This window comes from Cryptomeria japonica, chromosome 9 (genome assembly GCF_030272615.1).
Source record: "Cryptomeria japonica chromosome 9, Sugi_1.0, whole genome shotgun sequence".
NCBI lineage: Eukaryota > Viridiplantae > Streptophyta > Pinopsida > Cupressales > Cupressaceae > Cryptomeria > Cryptomeria japonica.
The window spans coordinates 578,504,404-578,516,654 of NC_081413.1; the positions used below are offsets into that span (position 1 = coordinate 578,504,404).

The following is a 12,251-nucleotide window of genomic DNA, read 5'->3' on the forward strand; positions in this document are numbered from 1 at the left end:
CCAATCCCCCTCCTAGAGACTCCTAAGTATTTCCTGTTGAAGATGGATTCCCCATTGGAGTTGAGGATTAGCTGTCATTGGTGGGTGGGAAGTGGTTGTGTCTTGTGGTTTGGTAAGCCTACGAGCATTTAATAAAAGAGAGATTGTCTCCCTTCTTACATGCTTTTGTGGTGGTTTTCAACTTCAAGTGGATTGTTTTTCCTTTCCCTACTTACCCCCATCCTTTTGTGCACCATTTTGAGGTTCGACTCAAATATTCCATGTTGATAAAGTGTATCCTTAAGGATGATCCTTTTTCAATAGATTGTGGAATTCTTGCCGTATTTTGCTGATGGTTTTTTGTTTCCTTGGCTTCTTTGGCTTCAACTCAAGGTGCTTTCTCGAGGTTATGGTTTGGGGTTGTTTCCCAAACCTCTTTATTTTGATTACATGATTTGTCTTGTGGGGCCATGTTCCCACGCATTTGAGGTCCTGGTCAAACCTCTTTTTAGAAAAGGGTTTGCCCTTTTTTAGTTTTTGTTGGATTGTTGGTCTCACAGCTTGTGAGCCCCTTCCCTTGTGTGCTTGTGTGGCAATTAGGTAAAGGTATGGGCCTATCCCACTTTTTATGAATCAGAACATATGATAATATATTACATAAGATGCTCCTTTACAATAAACTATGCTCATCAAGATACTCTTCCCAACATCATAGGTTTCATTCTTTGAAAACCTCCCTAATGGAAAGTCATATGGAAGGAAGCTCCAAAGCCTATCAACCACACACCTTTTAATGTATGATTTGTCAAGGTTTTAACAAAAGTGGTTAGATTAATTTGATAAAATTTTAAATTACTCATCTAAATGATTTTTCTTTCATTTTCTTTTTTTCTCCCCTGTTAACAATCTTTATGGAAGTGCCTAAAATTTCTATAATTCCAATACTTAGCTTATGATTTACTAAGATATTTTGATATTATTATACAATTGCAAAGTTCAATTCTTTTCAAGGATATTATTAACTACAGACCCAAGATAGACTCTAACAACATAACAATGCCTACAAATTTCATTGCAAAACCTTCATCTCAAGTTTTAAATAAATAATGGTAACTAAAAAACTATGAGCTAGAACCATCCAAAATATTCACAAGGGAGACATTTATGATTTACTTTATATATTGTATTGTATGATATACATAAGTCAAATTCTTCTTTTTGAATAAAATTTGTCATCTATAGTAAATGAATATGTTCATGATTTTACCCATATAGACTAAATACATCTTTATATAAACCCTACATAAATGAAACCTTTTAAACTTGGGAAACTAAAATTTAGCAAGCCGTTAACTTAATAAGCTTTCTAAAAAGTGACTTGTTGGTAAGCAATAACAAAGCTTCAAAATTTTAACGGTAAAAAAAATGCATAAGAAGATGTCCTATAATTTACATGAATCTTCTCAAATTGTTGTAAACTAGGAAGAAGCTTAGAAAGTTAGATGGTAAAGAAAATTCTTGAGAGAATCTTCCTAGATTCTTATCTATCATTAAGTAGGGAAAAACTTGGAAATTTTGATGTTAGATGCATAGAAATTTCCATAAATCTTTCCAAGGACTTCACTATTGTAAAGAAGGAAGAAGCTTGTAGAAAAGATGCTTAAGAAGATGCCGAATCTTTCCAAATACTTGATTGACTTCAAAGAAGGAGAAGCTATAAAATTTGACATTAGGAAAAAGGTGGAAAAAGATACCTTATAATGTTTGATGGTAAAAAAATGGGTGAAAAGATAAGAATCTTCTCAAGTATTTGATTGTCCTCGAGTGAGGAGAAACTTAATTATAGAAAAGTAAAGGGTGTAAGAAGATGCGTACAATTTCCACAAATCTTTTCAAAGTACTTGACTGTAATCAAATAGGGAGAAGCTTAAAAAGTTTGATCGTAGGAAAAATACGGGAAAAGATGCCTACAATTTCCACATATAATTCCAAGTACTTGACTGTCATCAAATAGGGACAAGCCTAAAAAGTTTGATCGTAGAAAAAATATGGAAAAGGATGCCTTCCAATGTTTGATGGTAGAAGAAATTGTATCTTGCAATTTCTATGAATCTTCCCAAACAACTCTCATATATGGATGAGCAACTAAAAATTCCTCACCGTGGTTTCCTTCTGAATTGCAAGTGAATGTCGTTCAAGTTATTTCTCTGGTTTTAAAAAGGGTCATCTGCATTGCCCAACAAGTTGCAAGAAAATTTGTTTGCAACCAGGGAAATTAAATCAAAATCAAATTATATCCCAATCTCCCATGGCAAACCAGTGGATTATCGATGTTAAAAATGGTCTTCGGAACCACAATCTAGATTCCTTCCGAAGATCTGAGGAGGTATCGATATATGAATTCCCCGAATTCCTTGTTCAGCTGAAGCAGAGCGCTTATTTTCCACAAATGGTGCGATTAGGCCCACTTCATCACGATCCGACTCTTTCTCAAATGCATACTCATAAATTGCATGCTACACGAAAAATGTTTAGCTTGCCCGAGGAGGATTTGGAAAGAGAAGTGATTGGGCCTATTCTCGCTCTGGTTCCCAGGGTAAGAAAATGCTACCGACAGAACATCGAGTACCAAGATGGGTATCTTGCTTGGATGCTCACTTTGGATGCTTGTTTTATCTTAGAAATTTTTAGGGCTTTGGATAGTAAAGCGAATTCGGATCACTCTTTTTTCAACCGAAATACTATTGTATACACTGTGTACCCCATATTAACTGACATTCTGATGCTGGAGAACCAAATTCCACTCTTTGTTCTGGTCAGGATATTAGGGTTGCAGCTTAAAATAGATGAAGAAAGCGCATTTACAAAGCTCTGCAAACTGTTCGATGATGCCCGTATAAAAAGGTTGCTCTACCCTTTTAAGGAGGGTGCGTTTAAGGAGAAAGCCCCTCCGCGATTTGAAATTGTAAGCGAACAAAATAGTAAGCATCTTTTGAATTTATTCCGTATGTATGTCATACATTCATTCAAACTTGATGAAAATGCAGACCAGCAATCTCCTTTTGATACCAAAAGATGTATGTCATACATTCATTCAAACCTTATGAAAATGCAGACCAGCAATCTCCTTTTGATACCAAAAGAGAGTTTATCTTCCCCTCTGCTTCAGAGCTCCATAAAGATACCGATCAGCGATGTCCTGTTCATACCAAACGAGAGATTATAATACCCACTGCTTCTGAATTAAGGCGTGCTGGGATCAAATTCACAAAGATGGAGGGCAAATTAATGGAGATTAGCATTAAGAAGAATAGATTTCACCTCCCCAGAATCAGAATCTCTAGTGGCGTTGAAACCCTCCTGCACAATCTTATGCCATTTGAAATATGTGAGGCGGACGACAGATGTGTGATATCAAGGTACGTTCATGTCATGTATGAGCTCATTCATTCTGAAAGAGATGTCTCTGTCCTAAGAAAAGCTGAAATTATCAAGAGCTACTTGGGAAGCGACCGGGAAGTGGCCGATCTCTTCAAAACACTGAGCAAAGGCATAACTAGAAGCTACAAGGATCCGTTTGCTAAGGTGAGAGAAGATGCCCATAAACATTACCATAGCAAAATTAAGGTGATGGTTGCTGAATTCACAGATGACCATCGTTCAAGTCCATGGATAACTGTTTCAGTTATTGCAGCATGCTTGATTTTGTTCTTCGCCGCCGTGCAAACCATTTTCTCACTGCATCGTAAGCTTCTTACAAATTAATCTCCTGCATTTGTAATTAGGCGTGCACAAGTTTCTAAACACTGTTCCTAAAATGTAGGAGCCCCATCTGAAGTTTAGTCTATTGCGTGTAGGTATACCATATTTATTTCCTATTGGGTATCATTCCCCGCCCGCCCTATACATGCATTTTCTAATAGGAGAACAGCACCAGTAGTTGAGCATGTAGTTGAGCATGTAGGAATTGTTGTGAGGGATATTCATACTTTTTGTTTCAATACTAGTACCAAATAAAAACTATTGTTTGAAACATAAAATATCAGTTTTTGTGTGTTAATATATTAATAATTACATTACATTGCACTAATAGTTGTGAATTTAAAGTTGTTATTGCTATGAAATGTACAATTAGTTGTAGAAAGCAACCAGTCATGTGATGCCACAGCAGTTGAACAAGTATAGGGGTCTCTTTTGCATGCCTATTGGTCTCACTTTTTTTCTCGGATTGTTTTGGACACTTTGACAAAAAAACATGTTGATGTGGCACCATACTTGATGATGTGGCCCTAAAACCTTAGTTATAAGAAGGGGGCTTGCCAAGTAAGTTGTAAAAAATTGGGACTGATTTGAAATTTCCATATAGGATTTTGAGAAGTGTAAAGTTAGGGTGCACAACTATTGGGTCCTTTGCCCTAGTTTCTTTGTGATGATATTTTGATTGTAGGAGAGAATATGATTGGATTTACTTTATATTTATTATGTTGTTATCCATAATTTATTTGTATGGATTTAATACTAGCCATGTTAGTAAATGCTGATATGGAATTGAGTGTTTGACATTTATTTGATAGAATTGATATAAAGCAAATATTAATGTTAATTGTACTAAATGTATGTACATATTCAAGCATTAGTCTAATTTCTTTTTTAGTCTAACATATTTGTAAGTATTAAGAGTTTTATGATAATGTTCAAAATATGATTGAATCAACAAAGAGAATTTATTGTTGATAGGGTATCATCATGGCCTCTATATTAATGAGATGAGCCTATAATGTTTCTAAAAATTTAATATTGAATTATTAGTCATAATGGTGGAGAGGTCTAAATTGAGATCTTTGTGTCTTTTGTTGAAATTTATTTAGTATGTGTCAATTAAATTCTAAAATTAGTTGAGTTTCCATGTGTTTTATTAAGCATTATTAATTGATGGGAATTATGAAAAGGAACTATGCAATACTAATCTATGAATTTTGAGATTTGTTATAAATCAATTAATATCTGTGACTTGTGGCTTTGTTTTGGAATGGGTATTTGGCAAATGGTAATTTATTACATTTTTTTGGCCTTAGTCCATTTTAATCAATTAAATTCTAAAATTAGTTGAGTTTCCATGTGTTTTATTAAGCATTATTAATTGATGGGAATTATGAAAAGGAACTATGCAATATTAATCTATGAATTTTGACATTTGTTATAAATCAATTAATATCTATGACTTGTGACTTTGTTTTGGAATGTGTATTTGGCAAATGGTAATTTATTACATTTTTTTGGCCTTAGTCCATTTTAACATTCATTATTTTTCTACTTCTGTGAGGTAAGCAACCTAAGTAGTTATGAAATCCTACGTATATAAAAATATTTATATGTTTCTTAAGAGATTAATATAATGAGAATTATATGTAACTTTGATCCTATTTGGAAGTGGGCATATAGGTAGTCCTTGGGGAGTAGATGCCCTTAGACCTAAGTCAATTGAAAAATGTTGTTATACAAGTTATTATTTTTCTTTCCTAAAGTTTGTTGCATTATGAGAATCACTAATTAACTTTTATTTTAGAGAATTGATGGATGAGTTAGTACTAAACAATATACCTTGGAATCTTTATGATCAATCTCGAGAAATTACTTCTTACATTATTATATTTATTGATCAATAATATTGATGGTTTAGAGTAATAAATAGGAAAGGCCATTTATATTTTGAGACCACAAAAAATAGTATATCATATTTAGAAAAAATATTTCAAGAGACTCTTGTGCCAATTTCATAAGACTATTCATGGACTATATTCTGACTTAAAAAATTAATTATAAATACCATATTAAACACACATGAAAAAGTTAATCTACACCAAGAGTTATAATTATGGAGCAATGAGGTGTTCCTAAATCAAAGGAATGTAGTATAAGTACGAAAATGATACAACATTTGATAAAAGTGTGATGGTTGCTAAGATATTCTTGGATATTAAAGATATATGATAGATAAGAGAAAAAGAAAGTACCTTGTGATGAATTTGATACAACTTATAATTTGTGATCCTAGTATGATACATAAGACACTTATTATAAGTGCTTTTTAACCCTTAAATTAAGGTGTAATGTTATTTCACCAATCACACCAAACTCAATTTATGACAATCTTTTTGGCATAGTTTGTAATGGTGTAATGCTCAATAGGAAACTTTGACATGATTCTAGAGAGATGAGGTAGTGCAAAAATAAATCATACAAATTAGCATCTTGCGATGAATTCTTTTTATTTTTATATCTCATTACTCATTAATATTTTGACATGCCTTTCGAAAACTTATGGTACAATTTTAAAAACTCATTTTATTTTATTTAAGATGTAAAAGCTAATGGTTTACACTTTGTATTCGTTTTTGCTTGATATTTTGGATCACATTCAATCATCCATCAACAAGAAGAGTAAAATGTGTATTAAGATTGAAAAAGTAGATATAAAAGAGAGAAGAGATTTGGGATGAAGGAATTGATTAGAAAACAATTAAAAATTAAAATAAAGAATGGAATGAATGTAGAAAAATGACAATGGATAAATTAAAGAGGGATAGGAAAAAAGGATACAGTTAGGATGTCAATATACATATGCATATGCATATACACAAACATATACATATACATATATTCATACTTATACATATATATAAGAATAGAAATGATAATTTTAGATTTAATTTAATTATTTTAATCATTAAATAAATTTATGAGAAGTATTTACATATTTTGATTCAATATTGTTTATCTATTCCTTAAGGGTAGTTATTTCACTTTTTGGAATCTCTTATGATTATTTCAATGTATATGGTAATTGGGCCATTGTTATGACTTGGTGTCTAAGACCTTGTAAGTTCTAATGTTATTGCAACTATTTTATCATTGGTAATATATTATAAGTGTTAGGTATCATGGAAAAGGGCACTACACATGAACTATTATAAAGGATTAAATCTAATGTGAAAAACAACTCATAATAGCAACCTCGGAAGACAAGGGAACATAACTCACACATTGATTTTAAGCTTAATTTTTATAAGAAATATTAAAATTTTGATGCCAATAAAATGCAATAACTAGTGTGTTACAAATGAATTAGGCAATTCATTCTCAATAATGGATGTTCAATCCTCTTGTTGGAAAACCAAAACATAAAATTCTTTTCTTATGTTTTGGATCATTTCTAACTAAATGTCCAGAGTTCACTAAGTGGCCTGTGTTGAATAGTTGAAGCATACTTCACAAGAAAATAGAACGAATAAGATAAGAGTTCACTAAGTGGCCTATGTTGAATAGTTGAAGCATACTTCACAATAAAATAGAACGAATAAGATAAGCAATAAGGGAATAGCACTCAAACTATGTACAAGCACTATCAAAATTCGTCAATTCTTAAACTCTGGGTAAAGGTTTTACATAAGGAAATTCATTACTTCACAAAATACCTTTGGGATGAATTTGCAAGCGATTTAGTGGAGTGAGGTGCATTGCTAACAACTTCTAGAGATGTATGGATTATTGAGGTGACCATTAAAAAACATAAAAGACATAAAAAAATGACAAATTAATTCAATACAAATAACATGTAAGACATAAATATCACATAGAGATAAAAAAACTGATCTATCAATTGACAAAAAGTGAAGCTTAAAAATTAATCATTAACTCTAAGATGTTTTTAATTTTTTAAAGAATAAACACCTTACATTCTTTTTAACAACTAAGTGTTGATATAAAAAACATGAATTTTTAGATGCACAAAATCAATCCCATTAATTTAGTGGTAGGTATCAAAGAATATTAACACTAGAATTTGTCACAACTATGTTAAATATTTTTCAACTGAAATTATATCAAATTATACTCTATATTCCATCATCATGATCACAACTTATAATGTCATTCTTAACCTTAATAATATGATTGATAATAAAATAATATTGTTTTTTATTAAACAATTTTAAATATTAGATCAATTTCTGACTACCACAAGTCAAATAGGAAGGGTAGTTACTCGCGGACATGATGAAACTAGTCACTGGGTGGAGAATTCAAGAGGAGACAACCATTTGATCCACATTAGTTGGTTCATCTCTTCTCTTCCATGGATATTCAATTTGTTTGTTCCCTTTCATAAATTTGGTATACCAGCGAGCAGAAAGATTTGGATATCTGTTTAAATTTTTTTCTTTGAAATCAACATACAAGAGGCCATAACGAATCTCATAACCAGAAAACATTTCAAAACTATCCAGCAATGTCCAGACGAAGTATCCTTGAGTGTTGGGTCCATTCCTGCACCCACATAATTATGCTTTCTGTAACTCCATTCAATAGAATAAGCTGTATACAGTTGAAGGTATGGTGTATATTCAGCGTACCTGATCGCAGCGAGCAAACTCTCAAGATAGTCATGGAGATACTCCATCCTTCCCCTCATTTAATGCATCCGAGAGTGAGAGAGATTGGTTGGTTTTGGTGCCATATCCTACAAAGCAATTTATAAAATATTTCAGAAATGAAACCAAATCAAACGAAACCATATTAAACCACAATATTGCACACTACATGGTCATAGATGCAGGATAATTTTTAAGTAAAGAGAGCCAAGAGGATGATTCCTTCAAGTATGAGAAATTCTTGAAGTTGAGAGCTATCTGAAATTGCATTAAGGATAGCAACATATGGGCTGTTTAGAAAATGTATTATGATCAGTTGTTTTTGGTGCCATAACCTCTACAAAGCAATTTATAAAGCATTTCAGAAATGAAACAAATTTCAAGAGAAGCCAGATTAAAGGACAATATTGCACACTAAATTTAAATAGGGTCAAAAAACTTGAAGCTCAAAACTACGGGAGAAAAAAAGAATAAAGAAAGGGGTGATAGATGCAAGATACTTTGAAGTATGAGAAGTCTTGAAGTCCAGAGTTATCTGAAATTGCATGAAAGATGGCAACATATGGAATGTTAGGAAATGTTTTATCATGGGTGTCACCCAAAATGCCTTAAGAAAACAGGGTAATGGTGGTATCTGAAATTGCATGAAGGTTTTAGGAAATTCAGTATCATTGGTAAACTACAGATATACGGTGGTTACTTGGAAATCTGGGTAACACAAAAACAGCTATCAACATACAACTAATTTGTGGTAAACATAGGAGAGTGAATGCCATTTTCACAGATTATTATAGGCGGATTGTCATAATGTTCCTTGAAATATTCCAATAATGCTTGCAATGCCCATGGAACAATTGGAAGTCCAGTTGGTGCTAGCTGCAATTAAATAAATAATTTTATGTATCATAAAAAAATTTGAATAACTAGAGATGGCTAAGGAACAAATTATGGGCTTACCTTACCAATAGGGACATCGCTTCGCATTACTTTACACATACCAATATATACACATCAGTATCTAAACTAGCTTTCCAGAAATCCAAACTTTTTAATATGTTTCGAAAAATTTGCTATGTACCTGTTAGATTTGTGCTTAAATCTTTCATATAATCTCTTTCCGCACCAACCCAGTGACCAGAAACATCGGAGACATAGTAAGCGCCGTAATGATTCACCCCAATGAAATCAAAAGATCCCCTTAGCTATTAAACAATTAATTATTGCCACTGTAAAGTAAATTAATTTCCTCCAAATTTCAAATCCTAAACCTAATGTTGATTGAGTGGTTTGTTAGCCCTTAAGGTTTTTTCTATTTCCGAGTTTAGGGTCCGACCAAAGGGTGAGTACTTGAACCTTTTCAGAAGTGAGCATGGACAATTCAATGAATTTCACTCGTACATGAATAAATATTTTCAGTGTTAGATTTTGCAACCTGAAATTTTCCTCTATAGAGGTCAACTACTTCTGCATGAGATAACAGAATGTGATGACCAACAATGTATGGTTCTACTGTAGAATCTCCTGCACTACAGTTGCCAAAATATCCAAATGGATAAGAACAGCGTTCCGGAGGTCAGTAACCAATATCATAACTTAACATGGAAAATGCATTTGGCCCGTTGAAAGTTGTCCAGTACTTCACTCTGTCCCCAAATTCTCTGAAACAAACTTCTGCAAAGGCTCTGAAATCTTCTCTGTTTAACAACAGCCAATCAAAAACTCTTAGGCATTTGATAGTGTGAAGAATAGCTCCATGAAGAACAGCCAACTAATTATAGATTGAGACATTACACTATTATGGGACCGAGCCATCCTCCATAGGCATCTTCCAAGCTCTGGGGCAAATCGAAGTGATATAAGGTAACATGTGGTTGAATACCTGAAAATTTTTAAAATGTCTTCAGTCGCATATTTTTTTGTAGAATTGCACTAGTTCAATTTTAAATTTTGCTTCTTTATTTTCTACTCAGTCACTAGATTTACTCATTGCTGTGTGATATGGTTTAATTTGATTGGGATTAAAAATACTGTGTTTAGAATGAAAGAGTGCCCTTGGGCTCTTTTAATTTGACAATTACGATGGAGAATGAGTTCATTGATGAGATTATTGTAGTATTCCAATCCCTTTGGATTAATGGCACCCCTTCCATCTGTAACAAACAGAAATTTAAGATAATGTGAATGTGAAAAACCGAGTTTCCTTTTTTCCTCTAAATAGTAGTACAATGCTATCCCTATTTTTAATGTTCAGACCATCAAGAAAAATAATCATACAATGCTATCCCTTATTTTAATGGAGAAAAATTACTTTGGCAGTACCAGGTATAAGTCGAGACCATGAGATAGAAAATCTGTATGCATCTAATCCCATTTTGAACATCAGACGGACGTCCTCCTGAAAACATGCTTGTGGTAAGCCAACTTAAACCTGATAGAATGTAATTTATTTAATATTAGTAATCAAGAACAGTGTAGTAATCGAGATTACTTTATAATGGCGGTATTGATCTGTAGCAACATCCCCTGTACTTCCATCAGACATTTTCCCTGTTTGTTTAGCTTAGTCCTTTAAGTTTTCTTATTCAAGAAGGAAAAAGAATTCCAATGCCCAAAAATGACCAAATGAGTAACTTGAAATAGACTAACAAGACAATACAATGTTTGATCATGCACCATCACAATAGAATCATTTACTTTAAAAGAAAGTAAGACCAACCAGAATGTGTATAAGTATCCCAAATGGAAGGCTTACGTCCATCAAGTTGCGCTGCACCTTCAACCTGTATACACACACACCACAGACACTCACCAAAATATAACTTACAAGTGACAATACCTGGTAAGAAGAAGTGCCTGCACCAAATATAAAGTTTTCGGGAAAATCATCTGTGTTGAGACTGTCTAGCTTGAATTGTAGAGAAACAGGAATGGGAAGTCCAATTAAGAAACAAAACAAAAGTGCTTCTCTCTTGCCAATCTTCATTTTTGTTTCAACTACGTTTCTACTATATGGCCATATCTTTTAGTAAAGGATGCATAGTGAATTGAGGTATGGAAATAGTAAAGAGAGAAAGAAGGGACAGGACAACTTATGGACAACTTATGGACATCAAATCTTGTTTTCTCGTACGTTCACACCAATCTCGTGTGAAGAGCATAAAGTCGTTTGTTTTGTGAAAATAAATGAGCTTAAAGAGATGGAGAAGCATGTAAAACAGTTTTAGGAGAGGCTGCAGATTATTAATGGAAGATATGGTTAGAACTCTCTAGCGACTTTCGCTAGGTGTTGATAAGTTGTTCAAATATTTCTAGGCCAGTCGAGTTGATGGGTTCTCGTTATGGGGACAATTTAATGCATTGGCTTTATAGTGTGTTTTATAGGTTAGACTTATAAAATATATTATGGAACCGATCCATTTTATCAGTCTTATAGACATCACTAAGTTGAAGTACCAAGAAGCAGTTCAGAATATTGTCATCATAATGTATAATGAGTTCCTCTTAGAAAAATGATCGTGTAACAAAACGTCCCTCACTATTCTTTCACATAGTCAACAATAGCAAATAAATTGGTTAGATCAATTATAAGAGATGTCTAGTAAGATTATAATACACTACTTGCAAAATCACCATCTCTATGTTTTAACTTAATACTACCTTTATTAATTAAACTCCCTAAAAAGTTACACTAGAATGTTTTTAGATAAAATCTTATAAATTTTGCACCTATATTATCTCAAAAAATTTATAAAACTCATAGGAAATCTATCCAAATTAGAAGCTTTGTCATTTGACAATGAATACTCTCTTACATAAATCATAGGAAATGTATCCAATTTAGAA

General features: G+C 32.8%; 1 protein-coding gene and 1 pseudogene across 1 annotated transcript; one reads left to right on the top strand and one right to left on the bottom strand.

The window, feature by feature from the left end:
- The first annotated feature begins 2,287 nt into the window (after positions 1-2,287).
- Positions 2,288-3,744, top strand: LOC131062866 (UPF0481 protein At3g47200-like). The gene is made up of 2 exons (XM_057996604.2): positions 2,288-2,984; positions 3,095-3,744. The coding sequence occupies exons 1-2, from the start codon at positions 2,288-2,290 to the stop codon at positions 3,742-3,744; spliced, it is 1,347 nt and encodes a 448-aa protein (XP_057852587.2).
- Positions 3,745-8,060: 4,316 nt separating this feature from the next.
- LOC131062867 (beta-glucosidase 32-like) lies at positions 8,061-11,391 on the bottom strand (annotated as a pseudogene).
- Positions 11,392-12,251: the final 860 nt, after the last annotated feature.